The sequence below is a fragment of the Typopeltis vanoorti genome, chromosome 8 (genome assembly GCF_054136105.1).
Source record: "Typopeltis vanoorti isolate ZY-2024b chromosome 8, IOZ_Tvanoo_1.0, whole genome shotgun sequence".
Lineage (NCBI taxonomy): Eukaryota > Metazoa > Arthropoda > Arachnida > Uropygi > Thelyphonidae > Typopeltis > Typopeltis vanoorti.
The window spans coordinates 121,685,674-121,710,725 of NC_143556.1; the positions used below are offsets into that span (position 1 = coordinate 121,685,674).

At 36.7% G+C, this 25,052-nt stretch overlaps 1 protein-coding gene across 1 annotated transcript in view; it reads left to right on the forward strand.

Moving 5' to 3' along the window:
* Cubn (Cubilin) overlaps window positions 1–25,052 on the forward strand; it is a 2,223,842-nt gene that overhangs the window by 1,042,333 nt on the left and 1,156,457 nt on the right. Inside the window, exons 32-33 of the mRNA XM_090396294.1 lie at window positions 7,448–7,616; window positions 22,811–22,992. Coding sequence (XP_090252420.1) covers window positions 7,448–7,616; window positions 22,811–22,992 — 351 coding nt within the window. The remainder of the gene's footprint in view (window positions 1–7,447; window positions 7,617–22,810; window positions 22,993–25,052) is intronic.

Consider the following 25,052-nt stretch of genomic DNA (forward strand, 5'->3'; position numbering starts at 1 on the left):
TCTATCCCCATGTTCCTTCCACCACTTACTACCTAAGACAAATGTCCCTCAGAAATCCCAAAATTCAGTTACTTATTACTATATGCAGCCAGTTTATATTACCATAGTTGAAGTCTGGCTTGCTTTGTACTTACCGATTAAATTTACCTAAACATATCCTGCTTATCACCATTTATTTTCCTTGGTCTGTAGCAACGTCCCACTAAATATCTTGTCCTATAAACATCTCTCTCGCAGCATTACTCTCAAAGCCATTAATGTTATTTCCACTGAGATTCTCCACCCCGAGAGCACACGATTCTTCTGTTATCTTGAGTAACACTTCACCACCACCACATTTAACCTCCCTGTTCTGCTGAAATATGGTATACCTTTTGATTTTTATCCCTGTAATAGAACATCCTTCTCAGTTAACTAAGTTTGACTGGTGCCAACTATCTTTGTCAATCAGTCCAACAAACTTATTTCCTTTATTCCTAATGCTCTTAACATATTATATATATAAAAAAAAAGTTTATTTCCAGCCTTCTTATAGACATTATTACTCCTCTCATACTCCACCTATCTATGTAATATAGTGTTCACTCCCTCAATTCTCAAGCCACTATCCATACAAGCCCTACTACAGGACTCTCCTAGTCTAAGTCCACCTTGCAGTTCTAGTTTCCTAGTCCAATGATGCTGCCTGCTCAGGAAAGTGCAGTCTTTTCAAATGATTGCATCCTTCTGCATTCAAATGCAATCCATCTGTTGCATTCATCTCCCTTCTATCCTCAAACATGCTCCACACATCCACATCTTCCAGATCCCCTTTTCCTGCACATTTTGCTATCATCTCATTCTTCATCACTGTTCTTGTCCTCCACTTTGCATTATCACATCGGATCAGCATGCTTGCTATCTTTCCTTGGAGACATTTCTGCTCACTATGCTTAATATCAGTCTCAAATCCCATGCTACACAACCCATGTTATCTCTCAGGTTATTCATTCCAACCATTACTATCATCTCCTCCACATTTTAACCCCTCTTCACTGCCATCGTCATACTCTGTATCATTGCACTCGTCAAGCACTCCTCTGCACAACCTGATTCATTGAATTTCCATGATATTCCAATAGATTCATTCATTCTTCTTTCAGTGGTATCACTGACTCATAATCTTGCTGTCCTTTCTCTCCCACTATTCCTCCTCCCTCCCAGTTCTCTATCTCTTGCTTCAACACTCCCTCATCTTTCTCCAGTTTTCTTTCTTGCACTATGTCTTGCTTTTTCTCTCTCCTTCCTCTCTCCCTTTCTCTCAGATGTTGTTCTCTTACACCTACTCTCGTTTATCTCACACTAATTTACCTTTCTATCCTCCCAAGATCATCAGTCACCTTCCTCATTTCATTTCTTCCATCTCCTTTCTCATCAGTTATATTTCTCTCTCCACACATTCTGCTTGCAGTTGTGATTCACACACACATAATCATGATATCAGACAGACCTCCATCCACTGAAGTACCCAAGACTCAATGTGCATGTAGGTCTTTAACATTCTCTCCATTCCTCCAACACACAACTGATATCCACAAACTTAAAATCACCCATTTCCGAAACACTATCTCCGCTGCCTTTAAATTCCGAGATTGAAACACTAACAACAGGACAGATACACACCTCATGCATAGTAAACTAGAAAATCTTCAACTAGGTTACTAATAACGTAGTCTTTAAATGGGAGAGCTCTAGGGCTAGTACTGAAACTAGCAGCCACCATGTTGAATATAATCACTATACGTGGAGACAATACTGAGATTGTAAAATCCTAACTAAATAATAAACAAATACATATATACATAATAAATCTGCCTGTATATTTGTGATCATCATTGGAATTATTCGCCCTTTTGTGAATCCTAAGGTCATTGCGTAATTTTTTTTTTCTTTTTGTCACTGGCATTTCTGTCTTAGTAATAATAGATATGTCTGATATTCTAGTAGTGTAGCTCAGTGGAAGTGACATTTGTACACCATGGCAGTTGGCCACTCGAAAAAAGACCTAGGTCCGAGTAGCCAAATAGAGGAACATTTTCTAACTCTTTCTTCAATCCGTTCCCGAGTTAGTCGATCTCTGACACACACGGGCAAGTGGGGTTTTTCTCCTGGAAACATGATATAAATCAATATCATATTCATATAAATTAATAACATGAAATAATAATAAATTCTGCCACACTATCTCAGACAATAAATATATAAGATTAGAATTCACAAGATGATGGCTGTTTTGAGCTACCTCTTCACTGGATGCCAGTTATAATTACTGATAGTCTTGGGCCAACTATCTTCGATTGGCTACCAGTGGAAAGTAAACTTCCTCTCTTCAGTCTCCATAAGTTAAATAGAGCTAAATGGCCTCACCTCCCTCCTATAAGAGAATTAATGTTTTAGCAGAGTGGAGCATATTCCAGTAATTTATTGGAGACCAATGGTCACAACCCACTTCTAATAATACATAGAAAGATTCATTTTTATTCAGAAATTGTTGAATTTTTACTTATGCTGGCTGTTCCTGAAAAACATTCTATCCTCAACAGGGACTATACTGCAGAAGCAAGAAAGTCATTTTATTGTGTCACTAAATTTAGGACAGAGACATTGACAATCTATGTCAATGTCTCTGTTTATATTTAATTTAATTATATTTAACAACAATTAGTGTTAAAAACTTATGAACATTGGAATCAAAAATGCAGATTTCACAGATCATCAACTTTACAATATGATGACACTATCAGGAAGGAAATAGGTCTTGATTAGCTAAATGCCACATAGACAAAGAACCTCTATTTTCCAGTCCTTTAGCTTCAATTACCTCCATTAATCTAAACCTTACCAAACTCTGTACAAAAAAAAGAACCAAAAAAAATGCTCAAAGAAAAAGGCCTAAATACTATCAACTTTCTTTCATCTTCCAAACAGGTTATTTGTTATACCGATGGATCGTCTGACACCAATATGATTAATGGAGGTGCTGGTGTTCTCCTTCTACTTCCGAAAGGTGAAAAACTTTCAATAAAAGTTGGATCTGGGCGAATCACTTCCAATTTACCAGCGAACTTTATGCAATAAATAACGCACGTGAAGCCTACATAAAATTATCATCATCTCAGCAATCTGAGGGAATTATAAGTTACAGTGACTCAAGATTAGTTATGGAGGCAATCAAAAATGGCAATACCAAGCTCACACAAGACACCCATAAACTCTTCAATCAACTAAAGTGTTTAGGGAAAAGTTGCATTTTATAATAGATTCCTACTCATGTAGGCATTGATTACAATGAAGCAGCTGATAAATTAGCAAAAGAGACCAGAGAACTCAACCAAGAAACTCACATGATAACTCTTGCTGATGCTAACGCACTAGCAAAAGCTAAACTAATTCCACTGAAATCAGTAATATAACATCAAATTCCCAAAATCAATGCTGACAGAAATTATTATTATTATTATTATTAGTCACCTCCAGGGAGTCCAAAGACTCATCGAGGGAGGGCATCTACTCTACATCCAACACTCACAATCTGCCAACTGACTGCAACTACACCAATGCCATCTACCGCCAACCACCACCACTAGTATTTCCACAGACAATCACAAACATACATGCCCATGTTTGGATTCGAACCCACAGCCTCTTGACTGGAGAGTGGACACGCTAACCACTTGGCCAGCCTGGCTGGCAGAAAGACTTCCACCACGACAGCAAGACTACAAACAGGACATTATAGAGAAATGAAGATCAATACAGAAGATATGAGAAATATGGAAACTGCAACAACTGCCCCAATACTGAACTGACACCCACTCACATCTTTACCTGTCCAGCAATTACAGCAGCCTTGCAAGAAATAGATCCTAATCTTGAACAACAGCCCTATACAAACAAAATCATCGACATAGCCAAAGCAGTTCAAGGAGCACACAGAAACATCTAAGATTCTTCAAAGGACAAGACAAGAACAACAACAATTAGTGTACTTAGAGACAAATTGAAATCACACTTCATAATGAAAAACACTCTCCTCCCACAGACACTATGCTGTATGAAAGCAAGCAGAACAGATTAATGGTAACTCTAAGCATACAGTCTTACGAAACACATTTAGTTTAAACATCCTCTTTCAAATTTTCAGTTGCATATGTGTAACATATGCAGCTGAAACAAATATGTGTAACAGCTGTATATAATGCAGTAACTAGATAAAGTAAGCACACAATTTATATATATTTATATATATAAATTGTGTGCTATATATATATATATATATATAAATACACATACAACTCATGGGCCCTTGGGTAGGGCTCGAATTAGTGGAATATAACCAGCCTTTTCTTAAGACTGAGGAAGCAAATCAAGCTTTGATGAATATTATATATATATACATATATATATATGTATATATATACAGGACCGCCGCATAGTATTTTTCTTGTGTGTGCAATTAAGCGCCTCCGTAGCACAATTGGAAGAACAACGGTACATTGCACCCTTCGATTGGAATAGGCCTAAGTTCAATTCTCGTCGCGACAAGAGGAATCTTCATCTGGACGATTTCAGTCGAAGGCGAGCTAGCCGATCTCATACAGAGGTAGCAGGGTTTTCCCCCCCACAAACTCAGGTTTTGCATCCTGCATACAGACAAATCAGAACACACGCAATTTACAGACAAAAAATACTAGTTGTGGTGGTGGGTGGTAGATGGCGTTGATGGAGATGATTCGTAGTAGAGGTTTAGTGTAGTGGTTGAGACAGTTGTAGGTGTCCTCCCATTATGAGTCCTCAGACTCCTCGGAGGTATCAGAACTGAACATTAATTATTAATAATAATAATTAATGTTCGGCGCCTTTCCAAAAAAGTTTTTTTTGAATAAAGTGTGAATAAAACGAACAGGAAATGAATAACAAATGAAAACCATTTTACAGTATAATGTTACCTACGGATTAGCCCTGCTTATACAAATTTTTTCAAGTTAAGTAAATTTTCAAAATAATATAAAATAGTAATATAAAGTTAAGAGATTTATTCAAATATTCTTTACATTAATTTTGCATTAATAAATAAATTATTTTTGAAGATTCAACGAAAATAGATAAGAGAATTTTACAAGAATGTTTTGCATTGGACTCTAGAGTTTGCCGATTATTTTGTGTCACTGACGCCGCCCTAACAGCCCACTAATATAACAGGCTCGAATGTCGAGAAGAATGAGTTATCAGTAGTAAGCCGACTTTTAGGGCCAGACCACATGCATCTGATCCAATTAAAATTAGGATACGGCCCTTACATGGAACTCAACAATTAATCATAAGTTGATTTATGATACATCAAAAAATAAAGAACTATTTTAGGTATATTTTCATAAATTTTAATCAAAAATTACAGTGATATAATCTGGTCCAGGATACAATTTCAGAATTTTTTGTTCATTTCCGGGAAGATCTGAAAGGGCCCAAATGGAAGATGACATACATTCATAATTACATGTACCATTCGTTGTTCATTTAAACTCTTATCTCATATTTTTTGACATCTTTTAGGCACCTTTTCTTCTGCGGCACCTGTGTATATTGCACACTTCGCACACGCCACCAGCCAGGCCTGTATATATATAACTTTAAATCAGTTCAAATTGCATTTGAGAATTTTTATATCATTAAGACATTTCACAAATTCTAATTTTATGAATAAAATTTATAAAGGTGCAAGTAAAAATTATAACACCACAAATTGTAGGTCAGTCTGCATATCTGCAGTTATGGTTAAGGTGTTGAAGAGAGGGAGAACTAGGATACAGAAATTGGTTGCTATTGACAGTATTCTCAGCGATTGTCAGCATAGATTTGCTAATGGGAGATTAAACATGATCTTATGTGCTATGATAAGGTGATAAATGTATTAGACTAAGGTGCATATACATTAGATTAAATATACATTGGTATACTTCGATTTTGCAAAAGCTTCTAATGGATTGCCACATTGTTAAATAAATTGAAACAGATGGAATTGGATAAGAAACAAGTAAGTTGGATCAGTGACTGCTTGTCAGATAGTTCTATGTGGGGTGCAGTATCCTGAAAGAGGGAAGTCAGTAGTTGTGTATGTACCACAGATTTGTAGATAATGATATTATATGGGTTTGACTGGTGATATGTAACTGTTTGCTGACGATGCAAAAATGGGGCGAACAATAGTCATACAAATGTTATTGCCTTATAGGAAGACTTCAATGATTGCATGAATGGAACTGAGTGGAACTATGAGTTCATTGTTGCAAAGTTTAAAGATTTGAAATCTTTAGCAATGATAAATAATATAATAATCTTCTTCTTCTCCCTCCTACGTATTAGGTCTACTGGCCTGTTAGAGAGCGATCGTAATTCCTTCTAAGTCATATGATGGCGTTGATGGAGACGATTTGTAGTAGAGGTTCGGTGTAGTGGTTGACAGTTGTAGGTGTCCTCCCGCGATGAGTCCTCGGACTCCTTGGAGGTGTCAGGAATAATAATAATAATAATAATAATAATAATAATAATAATAATATCCATCACGAGAATGAGGTGACTAACTCTCTGCCTCCCGGTATATTCTATGGCTGTAGCTGCGTGTGTTTACGAGGACGGTTTGCCTGCTTGTGGGAGGAAAAACCGCAGATAAATTGGAGAGAAAAACCCTGCTGTCCACGCCCAAGACTGGCTAACTTGGCTATGCCTGAGGAAGATCCTTAAACTCCTCACGTTGGCAATGGGAATCGAACCCAAGACACTCTTTTCCCAGGCATATGGTTACGAAGCGCATAGCCACTAGGCTAACCACACATTTAGCGATGATGGGAGGCGGAAGAGGCATATCTGCAGTAAAGGTTCCATCAGTGATTTACCCATGTGCCGATACTGCCTGGAATGAATGTGTTGAAGATGATATTGGGATTGTGGAATACAGATTATGAAGATCAACTGAAAATTTGTCAACTTCAGACCCAAGCAAACAGGAGAAAGAGAAATGAGATATCATCGAGTCTTACAAACTTCTGAAAATCTCATACAAGATACCAGTAGATAAGAAATTTTCATTTTATGCAAGGTGGGAAGAGGATACAAGGGTATCCATGGAAGTTGAGGATGAATGCAGTGAAGAAGGGATGACAGCTAGGTTTTTCTCTCAGAGTGGTGCATTATTGGAATAGATTGCCTTTGGAAGTTGTGAATGCAAGTGCTGTGAATGAATTTAAGAAAGGTATAACAGTTGGTGCAGGTGATATTGACCTTCTTTGATCAGTCACTGACTCTCTGGAGGTCTCGTTTAGTATAATAATAATACGGAGAATAAGAATAATGATATTTATTGTTCATATAAATTTATGGATTTCTGCTTATTTACCTTGTTTGTATTTAGGTATATGCTGGAGAGAATGAATTTGCACCTCTTTTGACAAAGCATTGCAGTAGGATATCAGGGGATCTTGTTCTTACATCTTCAGGGAGCACAATGTTCATTATTTTCTTTAGTGATCACTCAATACAAGGAAGAGGGTTTAAAGCATACTACATTCAGAGAAGTGGAGGTAAATATATCTGCAATGTGTATTTTACTTTGAAATTCTATGTTTTTATTTGCAGTTCCACTCAAGGAACATTCAGGGCTATACTTTCGTATTATTCATTGTCTGAACAAAGATTTATGTAGAAAGGAGAAAGTCACTGACTTAATTTCATTCCTGTCTTTGAAACACTGCTGGCAATATTTATGTTTGCTAATTAAATATTGTATGATAGTTATGATCAGTTATTGGTGTTCAGTTTAGTGAAAATTGTGTATTAATTAAATTCTTCATGTTTCTTCTGTATGGCGTTTGAGAGTGAGCAAAATAGTGGTGAGATGAAGATCGGCGTGAGAGACAAATGCAAATGGCATAGATTTTCAAAAATGGTAAGTTGCCATGAATGCAGTATGTTTTCTTGGGGGAGAGATTGAAGATATATATGTAGAGAGAATTAATAAAAGCGATGAGAGATATTTTATGTGCAAGGAGTGTAATTTGCTTATGGACAGTGAGGTGCCTTTGAATATGAGCAGAATTGCACAAAAGATTATGAATATAGTTATGGAAATAAACAGGATTGACGGTGCTATTCAATGCATAAAGATGATGCAGCTGATGATAACAGTAAGACAATGAATGCAATAAAGACAGCAATTCCAGATATGGTCAACTAATTTATTTCTGTACCAAGAGATATGAACCCTTAATGCTGTTACAAAAGGTCTTCCCACCAGACTCTTCCATGTGAGGCAACTGTTTGTGGTGGAGGGGATCTACCATTAATGGTACTGGTTCATTCATTTCGTATGGTGATTCAACGACCATGAGCCCCTTTTACGGGGAGGTACAGCACCACCTCAATCCCCCCTATTTTTATCCGTGCTCAGGACCGGCATAGCTGACAATTCAGACCTGTGGCTGGAGGGATTGTCTTAAGTATTCCTGACTATCCATGTGTGTTCATGGAGCCGGTTTGCCTGCTTGCTGGATGAAAAACCCAAGATAAACTGGGGGGAAACCCTGCTGTCTGCACCTGGCTATGGCTGAGGAAGATCCTTAAGCTCCTCATGTTGTCGACAGGAATCGAACCTAGGACATTCCTTCCCCAGCCATATGGTTGTGAAGCACATAGCCACTAGGCTAACTGCACAGTCATGGTACTGGTGCTTTTCATTCTTCCTCTTTTTCTTTGCTTTTCTTCCTGCATTCTTCACCCTACTTCTCCTGAGTATTTTTTACTATCCTATCTTCCAGACTACCATCACCAGGATCCAATGCCTTGAAACATTTGCCATACATTATGTACAGAAAAAGGGATACTGGTGTCTTGCTCAACTTCTGTCTCTGCTTCAGCAAGACAGGCAGTCTTGGATGGCTCAGTCAGGATCGATCGGCTAATTGGCTTTCTGCAAGGGTCAATGGTGTTGCAGTAAGTCTCTCATCCCATGGTTCAGAGTCAGGACTCAAGGCTTACTGTTATTCTGGCCTAGCTTCTTTGGTAATCCTGGCATTCTACTCCAGAGTGTACCCATTGATTGCTTGATAGTGGGCATCCATGTGTTGCTCAGTGGTGAGTGGGAAGATCTGGCAGTTAACAAAAAAAAAAAAAACACTTGAGCACGAATCCTTTATCTTCAGTTGTTTCAGGTGACCTAACAAACCCCAACCAGGTATCAATACTATTAATACAACTTTCAATAACAGAAGTCAGTAACAAAAGATATGCGATACCAATACATATGTACCAGGTTTTCTAATCATCCATGCAGTAGGTGAAAACCCAATAGGGAAAATGTCATCCTCCTTCATTCAAATGAGTCTAGGACTGGCAGGTTCTCCTAAAATGCTCTTAAGAAACTACATTTGAGCATTGCCCTCATAGAAACAACATTCCAAAAATCTATTCGGGGTTACATCAGTGGGTAGAATATTAAAAACAGTCACACACAAAAAACACTCAATTCCTATAAAGGAGTGGTTCTCAGAATGGTATTTATTGGTTTTTTTGATGACAAGATATGTTCAGAGCTGAAAGATCAGGACATGACATGTATGAGGCACATCCTGATCTGTAAGAATAGTCACCAGTTTCCAACCAGAAACATTATTTTTACATTTGATACTCCTAAGATTCCAACATCAGTTAAAGCATGATCATATTTCTGGCTTCAAATGCCAGAAATATGATCATGCTAGAACTGCCTGTCATGATTCTTCCTCCTGTGCCCAGTGTGGTAGTAAAGAGCATGATAACCAGTCATTTTCTGCCATGGAAAGATGAGAAAGAAATACAAAAAATAAAAACAGAACAAAACATATCATATCAGGATACATAAAGAAAGTCAGCCACCACTTAACCTGCTTTGAGATTCTCTTATGCTGAGAAGGTAACAGTTAATAAAAATGCCAAAAGCAGCTCAAACTCTTATATCTATTCTACCAGTTGATAGACATGGGCTTGAGTAAATATTCTCTTGTGTGAGACGTCAGAATGAAAAACAATTCTGGATTAAATTTACATCATCAGTTAATCAAACAACCATTCCAAAAACTGTCTGGGATAAAATCTGGAAGATGACAGGTAGGTAGGAACAGAATACACCGTTGTCTACCTTGTTGCTGATCCCAAAACTGCTGCAGACCCTTTGGAAGAAAACTTTATCAAGATATCAGCAACAGTTTCCTATCCTCCTGATTTTTTTAATTTTGAATGAACAACAAGAGGAATAGTGGCTAAGCTTTTGTACCAAGGGGGATTCTGCCATACTATTGGCCATTTGTTAAAGAGAACAAAAAAGAACACCTCTCTTCTCTTACTCTAGCACTTTGATGAGATCCATTATGAAATGATAAAACATCTACCATCATCTTCTGTGGAGTACGTGTAGATCTGGCAGAAATAGGAGGCATAATCGATGCTAGTTCTACTGAACAATACAAATATTTCTATGACATAGAAATATTTGTAGAAGAGACACAATGCAGAAACTGATCTTCTATGGGAAAGTAGCCAGAGAGGGCCAGCAAGAGAAGTGTCATTAATCAACTAGACTGTCCTTTTCTTTACAGCATAAAGAAGTTTTAGGGAGGTCTTAGGTTTACTACATCAAACACAAGAACAGTATTCCAGTGTTTGTCAGATTTGGGTTTTATACAAAGTAAGAAACTGTTCAACAGAAAAGTACCATTATGAGCTGAAAAGGATGACAAGCATTTTGGATGCTGATAATGCTGTAAAAGTAATTAACTTTTGCCAGGAAAGATTTGGTGTAACATTATCAAAAGTAAGTGGAGAAGATCTGAAGTTTTTTTTTTTTTTTTCTGAGAAAACAAGAAAATCTGCATTTTGGAAACATTGAAGTTGACTAGTTGGCTTTCACCTTAATCAAGGATTCCATGGAGATCAGTATTCAGGGAATTTATTATAGAAACTCTTGAAGCATGAGATGTTTGAGCACTGCAAAGCTTGTCATATGAGTAGGACGAGTGGAGTGTTCTATCATCAGCAAAACTATGAGTAGAGTTTGCAGTCACTGAGAGCAAGTCATTTATATAAATCAGGAAGAGAGTGGGTGAAATGATAGAGCCCTTAGGGACTCTGGCATTGACAGGAAAGTCTGACAAGAGAACACCATTCACCATTACATGTACAGATTGATCTGAGAGAAAACTGAAATCCGTTTACACAAGGATGATGGCAGTCCAATTGTTGAGAAGCCCTCGATGCCAAACACTATCAAAAATTGTGGATATATGAAGATCAATAGCACAGGTCCCTCCAAACCTATCCATGGAATGGGTTCAAATGTGAGTGACATAGGCCAGGAGATCTCCTGTGGATCTAGAGTGGCAAAATGCATACCGGTGATCCCTAATTAGGTGCCCACTCTTGAGATGTTAAAGAAGTTGACTGCTATAACCTTTTCCATTACTTTAGACAAAACTTATGAGAGCAATCGGTTGATAGCTTGATGTTATTCATTTATCTCCTTTTTTGAGAACTGGTTGCATATGAGCTTTCTTCCTGGTCATGACTCTCAAGGGGATTTAGCCATACTATTGGCCATTTGTTAAGGAGAACTAACAAATTCTTTCATTTGTACTGAAAGGTGAATGCCAGCTAAGTTTAGTGAACAGATGATTGAGTATAGGTGTTAGTACAGGAGCACATCTCCTGAGCACAATGGGGGGGGGGGGGATCTTCCATCAGGATTGTTTGGCTTTGTGGTATCCACATTAATCAAGATTCTTCTGGTGTCTTTCTAGTGGACAATCACAGGAAACATGACATGCAATATTCTAGGCAATGAAGGAAATAATTTGCTATGATCATCTACACTGGTGTCCAAAATCTAAGGACAAACTACATATTTACCTGTATATGAAAAAATTTTTATGACTACACCCAAATATCGACATAAATTTATTGCAGCATACTAATAAATTATATTATATAAAAAATGTGTTATACATTTAGTACAAGTTAAATTGCAATGTGTTTTTGGCAAAAGTTACAAATGTTCTAAGGACATAATTAGGTATTACTGTACAGTGCTTACAGAAAACTATGCAAAGAGGCATTTCCATATGGAATATGTCCACCCTGAACTGTGATGCAGCTCTCACAACATCATATACCATGCTTAGTGCCAAATGATTCAGGAGTTCTTGAGCCAAACTGGTCCACACCTCCTTCAAAGTAGGGATAATGTCTTCTTTTTTTTTTTTTTTTTTTCTTGAGGGGAATTTTGAGCAGCAACGTATCTCCCTATTATGTCCAAAATGTTCTCCATGGGGTTGATACCTGGTGACTGGTGAATGTTCTGGCCACTCAATTCGATTAGCATCCTCAGTCTCCATAAATTAAAGATGCCAAGAAATTATATTCTTGGTTTAATCCTTTATCCAAGTGAAGTAACTTGTGTGTGAAGTAACTTCACAACTGGGCTACTTGTATATAGAGACTCGTTGCTTTACATCACGTGCCTTATTATCCCAAATGCAAAGCACATATCCTTGCTGACATATATAATGCTATGCATTATGAGAAGGGTCACTACCCAGACCAGTTTGACTACTTGTATGTGGAAATATGACTTCTGCATTACTTCAACCCTGGTATCACTTCTGGGTCTGGCTCCCACTTATGAGACTCAGTATAGGTCACAACAAGTTTCTACAAGTAGCCCAGTCGTGAAATTACTTCGTGTGCAAATTTTGTTTACTTACTTGGATAAAGGATTAAACCAAGAATATACTTTCTTGGCATCTTTAATTTATAGTGCATCCAAGTACAAAAATTTTCAACATCCTTGGTCTCCAGAAGTATCTCTGCTCATTGTTTACGATGTTGTATAGCATTTTCATCCATAAAAATAAATTCTTTGCTTTAGTAGGCAATATTTTTCACCGGTCATTGTCCCTATTACCAACACTTGTAGCTTGGTGCATGTATTAAGCATAATGCCTCCCAACACCATCATTCCAGCACCATCGTTTCTATACACTTTCAAGAACATTCTCACAATGTTAAGCAGTCCACTTTCCTGCCAGATGAAGTATCATCTAGATTGGAGGAAAGACTACAACCACTCTCATCTATAAAGAGTACATTAGACCATGATGTCTTGTCAAATTTTTATGGATTCAGCACAACTGAAAACATAAAATTAAACTTATTAAACATGAAACATAAAACACATTTATTTATTTTTGTATGATTTGGAACGATTATTAAATGTATGATTATTATGTATAATCATAAAAATAATCATTTGTATGATTATTAAATATTCACACCTAATTGGATTATATTAATGTACAGATGGGAAATGGAATAGGAATAATTATGATGCAGATTTCAGACTATCATCATAAAGATGAAGAATTTAGCATTTGTTTGGTGGTGGAAGGAGATGCTATTATGTTTGATTATGAATATAAGATATTATCCTGAGAAAATAGCAATTAAGGGGTATAGGATATTTCAGCAGGATAAGGAAGGTAAATGGGAGATGAAGTGTTACTTCTGTTAAATGAATTGTGTCTTCTTTGGGTGAGAATCATCAAGGAAATATTGCTGATAGTAAGTAGCAATTGTTATAGGCAGCTTGTGCAAGTGAACACGAGCATCAAAAATTTTGATTTTTGTCATTGCATTAGAGGATTTATTTGTGACTGAGATATCATACTTATTTCTAGCTGGTAATAATGACTATGAATTCCTGATTTCTTTAATTATGATTAATTATGAAAAATTGATTTATGATTTCTTCAAAACCATTAAGAGCTTGTGTGCATAATTGAATGGATGAAGATAATACTATTTATGAAGGACAGTGTGGAATTTTTTAATGGCATTCTTGTTTTAGTAATCTGGTAACATTTTATAATAAAGTCGCAAAAGCAGGGGGATGAGGGAAATGTCTACACTATCATATTTCTGGATCTTGCAAAGACATTTGATAAGGCACTACATAATGAGTTGATATGAATTAAAGATACTAGGAAATTATATTCTTGGTTTAATCCTTTGTCATAAACAAACAAAGTTTGCCTGTGAAGTAACTTCATGACGGGGCAACTCGTATATAGAGGCTAATGACTTCACATCACATCCCATAATGTAAAGCACATATCCTTATGGGCATGTATAATGCTATGCATTATGGGAAGGGTTACTTTCCAGACCAGTTTCACTATATAAGTGAAGGGAAATCTCCAAAAACTCAGGTTGAATTTTTTTTTTATGTCAAGAATTTTATTTATTATCAATCTTTGGGAATGGTGATTGAATGGTAAAATGAATGGTGATTGAGTTCATCAATTCACCCATACCCGAGCACTCTAAGCTCAGCAAGTGCAAGTGATCTGAAAGATAATTTTACTCAGTGGTAGGCTCATCTCAAACTTTCATTAAGTGGATATTTTTAAGTGGATTAGAGATATATGATATTATTATATGATATACATCTAATATATTAGAAATATATTATTATTATTATTATTCAGGCCTCCATGGAGTCAAATGACTCATCGCGGGAGGTCCTTCCTAGGAAAACACAAAGTCTATCAAGACTCATCGTAGGAGGTCCCTGCTAGGTAACACAAAGTCTATCATACCACTCCTTAAACTCATTAACCGTTCTCGGTCTAACCACTCTATCAGACAATGCATTCCATGGTACAACCGCTCTCCATGCAAAGAAACCACTCCTCTCCCTCTTACTCAAAGTTTCCTGTCGTAATTTTCAGGGATGGCCCCTTATCACCCCTTCCCACTGTTCAACCAAGTGAAAGAACTCCCCAGTGTCAACCCTGTAGCCACCTCTCAACAGTTTAAAAGTCTCGATCATATCACCTCTCCTTCTATTCACCAAACTCTGCAGTCCACATTGCCTCAGCCAATCCTCATAAACAACATTGTACAGTCCTGAAACCATGTTTGTTATCTGCCTTTGTACCCATTCCACAGTTAATTTACCCCTTCAAATCATGGGAACAAATCTGATAATAATAATAATAAATTAATAATAATATAAAATAATATATTATTAAGTGCATTATAGATATATATATATACGAGTGTGGTCCAAAATGTTCTCAGCCTCGAGCATAGATGCCATCACTTTCGGCAAGATTTTATTTATTTTTTCTAAGTTGGTACATCTGTCTTAAGCATGAAGCAAAATTGCAAGTCATTCTCTCAAGTAGTTTGTTTTATACACCTGTCTGAAGCAAAAGTGTTGTCTGTATCCCTTGAAATAGATAAAATTGAGTGTCGTGCGGTTATAAAATTCTTTGTAAAAGATATTTTAACGGCAAAAGAAAATCATTCGAAGTTCATAAAAGTTTACTGGCACTCGTCTCCTTCATTTCTGACAATTAAGAAATGGGCTGTCGAGTTTAAACGTGGCCGTACCAGCCTTGAAGATGATTCAATGTGAGGGATGTCCAAAAAATTGTAACAACACCAGAAATCATTGATCAAGTGCACAATATGGTATTGCATGACCAGCAAGTCAAAATGCATGAAATTGCTGAGGCTATAGCATTTCAAAAGAACATGTAGGATATATTTTGCATGAAGAATTGCAAATGAAAAAGCTTTGTGCAAGATGGGTGCCGCTTTCTCACATCAGATCGAAAATGCACTCGCAAGAAAATCTCTGAACAGTGCTTGGATGTTTAAACAAGAATTAAACTGAATTTGTGTGTTGATTTATTACTATTGATGAGACTTGGATTCACCATTACACACCAGAATCCAAACAGCAGTTAAAACAGTGGACAGAATCTGGTTGTTCGGAGCTAAAGAAGACAAAGTCGGTTCCGTCAGCAGGAAAGGTCATGGCATCGGTGTTTTGGGATGCTAAAGGCATTTTGTTTATTAATTATCTTGAAAAGGGTAAAACAATAACCAGGGAATATTATTGCGATCTTTTAAAAAGACTAGATGAAAAAATGCATGAGAAAAGACCCGGTTTGCAGAAGAAAAAAATCATCTTTCATCAAGACAATGCACCTGCCCACAAAGGTGTTTTTGCAATGGGAAAATTAAGGGATCTGCACTATGACTTGTTGAAACATCCACCCTATTCCGCAGATTTGGCTCCCTCTGACTTCTGTCTCTTCCCATCCTCTCTGATCAGCATTTTCCTTTGAATCAAGACGTGATTGCAGCTGTAGATGGGTATTTTGCAGATCTTACTGAGGACTACTACAGTGATGGGATAATGGCGCTGGATCACCACTGGAATAAATGTATTAGTCTTAAGGGAGGTTATGTTGAAAAATAAAAATAATTGAAATTATAAATTTGTCTTTTCATTGTTAGGCCAAGAACCTTTCAGACCACCCTCATATATATAGTAAAACCCTCGATGTTATGCAGTAGGTGGGACCAACAAAAAGCGCGTAATTTGAATTCGCGTAACTCGGTATAATTTTGCATGTAATTGATATATACAAATATACAATTGGGACCAAAGGTTTACAAAAACACCTATATTTTTTAAGAAATTTAATCACAATTGTAGTTTTTCATACATAAAAAAAAGAAAGTTATTTCGATGTCGATGGTTTCATAAAATCTAATAGATTCGTCTGACGGCATAATGTCTTTTTCTTGTCACGCAAAATTTCTTCATACCAAGCTAATGATTTTTTTATTCCTTGCCTTGTGGCTACAATTCATTCCTTGTTAGAATATATGTCCTCCGAAATCTGTAAACCTTTCTTTTATGATTGTTCTTACTGTGGATTCCTCTAGATCGAACTTCTTTGCTAGCTCAAAAAAATACGGGATCGTCCCGTTTTTAGCTAATGCATCCCGTTGCCCCGAGAAAATTCTTCAGGACAGCATTTTGTCCTGTATTTTAGAGTTCAAGGTTGAATAACAAAATCGGTGAGTTACCATTTCTATTCTATTACAGACATCACTAACAATTTGATTTACTATTTATTTACTTATACTTAGTAAAGTATTTGCATAGGAAACCTTACCATGCACACACTTGGAAAGTTAGAATCATTTTGTAACACTGGCATATGTGATGGATGCACATACTAAACTTCACCCTCAGTCATAAGTGTCCTGTATTTTTTTCCAATGTATCTGGGATCCCTACTCTTAGGGAGAATTCAGATAAAGCAAAAAGATGTTCAGATTAATGGGATTTACACATGGGAGACTGAATACTCTGTTGGTAGAGCTTTAGTGGAAGGAGTCATGGAAGCATGGAATCTTGGGGTAATGCAGACAGAAATTTGAATTCTTAGCAGACATATTTCAGAGTTTAATAAAGATGACTCAGAGAATTACTGCAGCATTTAGCATGACATTGTGCAGCTGAGATAAGATGTTGGTAGTTCAATTGAATTAAGCCTCAATCACGTTATATCTGGATTACTGTGACCTGATGTGTTCACCAAAATTCCAAGGGGGGATGAGATAACTGTATAGAAAGAGAGAGAAAGAGAAAGACTGAGTGTGTGTGTGCAGAGCATATAATGAAATTGACACTAAGATTGTACATTAGTTATGATGATAGGCCAAGGGCATGTAATCTGCAGAGTAGTGTGGAAATGAGTCAAACTGGTGATATCAATTATTCCAAGTGTTTCACTAAGTATTGTGTCAGCTTTGTGTATGCACGCCCGTGCATGTTACAAGTTTCAATTTGTACTCCTGGATGATGTCTCAGTGGATGTAATATTGGAAAACTTAAATATTATTTTATTCCTTTCACAGTGCTGTTTTACTTCATTAACCCTCTAACATGAATTTCTCCTAGCACTTAAGCATTTACACCAACTTGGAATATGGCTTCAATTATTATTATTATTTATCATTATTATTATCTCCAGACTCCATGAAGTCGAAGACTCATCTAGGTGGTCCTTTTGTTATACACACAGCTGATCATACCATGCCTTAAACACATTCAAATTCTCCTCAGACACAACACTCTCAGGCAAAATATTCCAATTCACAACTCTTCATGCAAAAAATCCTGTTTCTCACTCCTCTTTTAACACTTTCTTTATACAGCTTCCAGGGATGATTTCTGGTTCTCCCCTGATCTTCCAGCATTTTCTGTAAAATGTCTCCAACACTGATATCATATAACAGTCCCTTACCAACTTGTAGGTCTCTATCATATCACCACTTTTTCTCCTATCCAATAGACACTATAAATTGCATCGTCTCAACATTTCCTCATATTCAATATTCCAAAGATCACCTTAGTCAGTTGCCGTTGGAACCTTAACAACATGTCTTCATGGTTTTGAAAACGGTGACCAAATCTGTGCACAGTAGTCAATGTGTGGCCTAATCAAAGCCATATACAATGGAACAAAAATCTCCTTACTTATACGAGTCAATGTCCTCTACATCATTCCCAGAATTCTTTGTGTTATCTTATCTTGATGTAGCATGTGGTACAGAGAAAAAGAGCATTATGGAGGCAGCATAAGAGAAGTGGTAATAACCCATTCCATAAGGATTACAAAGACCAGGCAAGACAGGTGACTTGGTTGGTAAGGGTAGTAAAACTTCAGTATGAGCAGCAATTAGGTAATGAAGCTAGAAAGAATCCTATGAAGTTCTTTCGATATGTAGCCAGGAAAAAAAAAAAAAAAAATATTGATTATGGAAGGATAACATTGATTGGAGAAAATACTATAAGTACAACTTTTTCAGAAGACATAGTGGAGATACTTAATGATCAGTTGATAAGGTTCTTTCATTCTTGTGCATGTGACATCATGGAGAGTTTGAGAGGAGATGATGATAGGGGTGGAGAGACTGACTGACTATAAGTGAGCAAGAAGTGTATGGGGAAATTGAGTAAACTTGATGTTAATAAGGCTGTGGGACTTGATAATATATCACCACATATCGTGAAGGAATGTGCCAGGGAGTTGACATCCTGGACATATTTTTGTAATTTCAGTGTTGCACTGGGTTGCCAAAAGAGTGGAAGGAGTGCAAGATTGTGCCATTTCATAAGGGAGGTGATAGACCTCAAGCATTGAATTATAGACCTATCTGTGTGTGAGATGTTGTGGTTAAATTGTTGGGGATGCTGGTGAGAACTAGGATCCAGAATTCGGTTGACAACAATGCTATTACCTTTAATGGACAGCATGGATTTGCTAAATGGAGGTCATGTTTATTAATCTACTTACATATTACAATAAAGTGGCAACTTCCTTGCACAGAGGAGAGGAATACATATTAATATACTCTTAAATTTTGCAAAGGCTTTTGATAGATTACCACATGATAAGTTGATAGTCAAAGTAGAGCAGATGGGGTTGGATATTAGATTAGTGCATTGGATCGCAGAGTGGTAGCTCTCCGATCCAATGTGGTAGGATCTGATAGCTATTAGCAGGTTGTGTATGGGAAAGCCATATCCAGGAAGGGGAAAGTCACAAGTGAGGTGCCACAGGGATCTGTGTTTTAGGGCTGTTGCTGTTTAATTTGTATGTGAATGAGATTGGCAAAGATTTGGATGGAGATATTCAGTTGTTTGCAGGTGATGCAAAGTTGGGATGTACTATGAGAAAAAGTAGAGAAGATGTGTGGCCTCACAAGAAGACTTGAATAAATTGAGTGAAGTGAATGAGTGAATATCTTACATTTGTCAACTCTGCTCTTCTATCATCTATTATTTCTCTATTTTATGTTGAAGATGACACAACATATAGATTCTGTGCTAATGTGTGTTCTGAAGGTGGATTTAATTCACCTTCAGCATGAAATACAAGAACAAAATATTCATTGAATATGTTCCTTGAACACGACCACATCCCATGTTAGATTTCATGTTTACTCTCATTCCTACAATAGCTACATCTATTATTGATTATTACATCTGAGTTACTCTCACCAAGTCCAGCATGCTACCGTTTATGTGAGGAAATTTCAAGCGTCACAGAAAGGAAGAAATATTGAATTAGGGAGCAGATAAAGAGTTGAAAGGACACATTGTAAAGGAAGTAACTCAGAAGATTGTAGTATAATGATAAGGGCAATATCTCTTGATAAAAATTAAAGCGCCTCCGTAGCGCAATTGGAAGAACAGCGGTACATTGCGCCCTTCGATTGGAATAGGCCTAAGTTCGATTCTCGTCGTGACGGGAGGAATCTTTATCTGGACGATTTCAATCGAAGGTGAGTTAGCCGATCTCATATGCAGGTAGCATGGTTTTTTCTCCCGGAAACTCGGGTTTTTCATTCTGCATACAGACAAATTGGCCCTTCAAGACACACACAATTTACAGACAAAAAAACTAGTTGTAGTAGTGGTGGAGGTGGGCGATAGATGGCATTGATGGAGATGATTCGTAGTAGAGGTTCGTTATAGTGGTTGAGACAGCTATTGGTATCCTCCGATGATGAGTCTTCAGACTCCTTGGAGGTATCAGGAATAATAATAAAAGATTATCAAGTTGGGATATAGCAAGGTTTAAGAATTGATCAGGCCGCAAGTATTGTGTACTGACCTGACCTGACCTTGGCTAGTACTATTTAAAAGACATGAGCTCTGTCCAGGAGCCTGTTATTAGGGCTTTCGATTAAGGTTTCTGACCCCCAATAGCTATTTTAAACTGATAGTTCTTATTAGAGTCCATTTAGAAACCTGAATAGGGATTTTCATTACTTTGTGCAATATCCAGTTTGTTACACTTTGGAAATGTCGCAATGTAAATATCCAGCTGACTGGAAGGAATTTTGATGCTTAAAGAATTTTTGATTTTGCAATAATCAGCTCCCTCCTGTCATTGAAGCATTGAATCATAACCTTTGTTGAAACGACCTCTGTGCAAAGGACTGTTGCCCTCTTATGGTTTCCAACTGGAGGTATATGGCCAACCCCTCTATCCTCAAGAGATTGCTGCTGTGAGAAAAAAAAAAAAAAAAAAAAAAAAAACCTTGACAGTGTAAAAGTTTCCAACTGCTCCCTGATGAATGAAAACTTGCAGTTTACAGTGGGTTGATGAAACCTTAATTAACCCGTTAACTGCCACAATACTAATTTTTTTCCATCTTCACAGGCCACTGTGAAACCTCTGAAACAATTACATATCAGATGCCGCTAGTGAAAAGTGTATATCTGAGGTGCACTTGTTGCATATGGTAGTCAACGTGTTAAAAGCACTTATAAAAGGCAAATAAACCGGCTCCTGGGCAGAGCTCATGACTTTTAAGCAGTGCAAACCAAGGCAATTCTCATGTTGAGTGAGGGTTATTTTCTAATAAGCTTTCAGGTCTATTTTTCAAACTTTCCAAATTTTAATTTATTAAAGATACCAAGAAATTATATACTTGGTTTAATGTTTTATCCAATTGTAAGCAAACGAGGTTTGTGCCTGAAATATAATCAGGTCAGGGCAACTCGTATGTAGAAGCTAATGGCTTCACATCACTTGCCTTACTATCCATAATGCAAAGCACATATCCTTATGGGTATGTATAATGTTCTCAATTATTGGAAAGATTTCTTCCCATACCAGTTTCAAACTTTACTGAGTTCTTGTCAGTGGGAGCCAGACCCAGAGGTGATACTAAGGTTGAAGTATTGCAGAAGTCATATTTTCATATACATATATTTCGTATTTTCATATTCAAGCAACTATCTCTGATCGAGTATTTTAATAATAAGGTGTGGCATCTTTTGGCAACTCTTATATGAAAATATGACTTCTGCATTACTTCAACCTTGGTATCACTTCTGAGTGCTGGCTCCCACTGATGAGACCTCAGTGAATGTCGAAACCAGTCTGGGTAGTGACCCTTCCCATAATGCAGAGTATTATACATACCTGCAAGGATATGTGCTTTGCATTATGGGATACTAAGAGAAGTGGCAATCAGGTGCAAACTTTGTTTGATTACACTTGGATAAAGGATCAAACAGTTTATTTTCGAAAATGCTAGAAGTAAAGTAAAGAAAAATTTTTGCATAGAGAAAGACAGATAATTGGAATCCATTGTCAGATTGGATAGTAAAAGTTCATTGATACCGAATCAGTCTAAGAAAAAGTATGATAGATAAGTAGTATATGCCGAGAGTGGACACACATACACACTTTTATTTGCTAACTGGTAAATTATTTAAATTACTTAAATTTTAAGTAATTTAAATAATTACTTTAAACTGGTAATTATTTAAATTACTTAAATATAAAGAGCTAATAAGCTTCATTTCACCAATATAAACAATATTTTAAATTAAGGGGATATAAAATCCACATTGTTTCAAAACCGAATAAGAAACTCAAAGATTGGAATCAGAGAGTTTCATGCCGAATATAGTAAACTATAAAGTATCGGCGATCACTAGTGTGAGCTAATGCAAGTGGCCCTAGTACGTAGTACAATATCGGACAATTCGTTGCAAAGGTGGGGAAAGTTCAGATCGCTATTCTTAGGTATTTTCCATAATGTAAAAACACATTTCCTAGGAAATGTATGCTGTTATTACATTATGGTTATGGAGGGAGGTCACTACCCAGACCGGTTTCAGCCTTTTTTGAGGCTTCATCAGTGAGTAGCTAGACCATAATACCAAAGTGTATAGCGGTAATTATTTGGTAATTATATTAATTTATTAAGTTTATTGCATTGAGTGTTTAAATGTATGCTATTTATTATAATAAGATGAAGTATATTAACTTTCATTGCAATTTTTTTTAATTAGGATGTGGAGGACTGGTTAAGTCAAACTATGGAAATATAATATCACCTAATTATCCACAAAACTATGATGCTAATGGTGATTGTAGATGGATAGTTGCTGTTGATGAAAATCATTTGGTAAAGTTAACATTTGATGAATTTGTGATGCCTTCAAGTCCTAACTGCACAGCAGGATCTGTTGAGGTAAGTCCAAATGTAATTCAGAAATTACATTTTTTCCCCCATGTATCTTAGTTATGGAGAAAACACATACACATTCTTGAGAATTTTTTTTTCTGCCTATCAGTATTTGTCCCATTTGTTTAGGGAAGATAGAGATGTGAATTGTATAAGATATTTTCAACTAAATTAGAGTAAACTGGTCACAGCCTGATAAGTTATTTTCCTCTTGGAATCCCATAATTTTTATCCTGCATAACATGCTGATTGTTAAAAGAAACATTCAATTTACAATCACTATCCTTCTGGGCAACCATACAACACTGACATAGATTAAGTAGCCAGACACCTCAATAGAACTTCTTATTACAGTATACTGCATCTACCACCTTTTTCTGATATGAGGGTGGTCTGAAAAGTTTTTGGAATCGACCATAGATGGCAACACTATTGGCAAGATTTTTTTTTTCCAAGTTGGTACATCTGTCATATTCATCCATGTGAAATTGCAAGTCATTCTATCAAGTAGTTTGTTTTATACAGCTATCTGAAACAAACGTGTTGTCTGTATCCCTCAAAATGGATAAAATTGAGTATCGTGTGGTTATAAAATTCTTTGTAAAATAAATTCATTCGAAGTTCATAAAAGTTTATGGGCACTCTTCTCCTTCGTTTTCGACAATTAAGAAATAGTCTTCTGAGTTTAAACGTGGGCATACCAGCCTTGAAGATGATCCAGGACGTGAAGGACGTCCAAAAAGTGTAAGAGCACCAGAAATCATTGATCAAGTGCATGATATGATATTGGATGACTGGTGAGTCAAAGTACCTAAAATTGCTGAACTATAGGCATTTCAAAAGAATGTGTAGGATATATTTTGCATGAAGAATTGCAAATGAAAAAGCTTTGTGCAAAAATGGGTTCCCCGCTTGCTCATAGCAGATAAAAAAACACACTCGCATGGAGCCTTTTAACAAGAATAAAACTAAATTTGTGCATCGATTTATTACTTTTGATGAGACTTGGATTCACCATTACACACCAGAATCCAAACAGCAGTTAGAACAGTGGACAGAAGCCAGTTGTTCAGCGCCAAAGAAGACAAAGTTGGCTCCATCAGCAGGAAAGGTCATGTCATTAGTGTTTTCGGATGCTAAAAGCATTTTGTGTATTAATTATCTTGAAAAGGGAAAACAGTAACAGAGGTATATTATTCCAATCTTTTAACCACACTACATGAAAAAATTTGTGAGAAAAGACCTGGTTGCAGAAGAAAAAAATCATCTTTCTTCAGGACAATGCACCTGCCCACAAAGGTGTTTTTGCAATGGGAAAATTAAGGGATCTTTACAATGAATTGTTGGAAATCCACCCTATTCCCAAGATTTGTCTTCCTCTGACTTCCTCTCTGGTCAGCGTTTTTCTTTGAATCAAGAGGTGATTGCAGCTGTAGAGGGGTATTTTGCAGATCTTACTGAGAACCACTACAGGGATGGGATAATTGTGCTGGAGCATTGATGGAATAAATGTATTAGTCTTAAGGGAGATTATGTTGAAAAATAAAAATTATTTTGAAATTAGAAATTTGTTTTTTCATTGTTAAGCCAAGAACTTTTCAGACCACCCTCGTATACCCCAGGATGATTTCGTTGATCTCATATTGTAGTTGCCACCATCTGTAACGGTAGATTTAAATGGCCACTGATAAATTGAAGATTTATGCTATGTGAGGTTGGCTCACGAAGTAACATCATGTGAATGGATTTTACGACAGGCTTTTCACAGTATGTTCACTAGTCCTCTTGCCATTATTCAAGTGGGAAGTAGAAAATAACATCTTTAGGAGTAATCCTTTTGTGTGATATTCGTTTTGTTACATGAACAACCATGTTTCTACATCAGAGATATCATGATAGGAAACAGGTCAAACTGACAGGAATGAGTTTTTGTGGTTAGCAGAATTTTTAGTTCTGCAACAATTAGCTTGTCTCCTGTCTGTCAAGCAATGAATCAATTTAGAGTGCACACAATGTTAGCCACCACAACTGCAGTGTCTAAAACATTAAGTTGGTTTCCAAGTTTC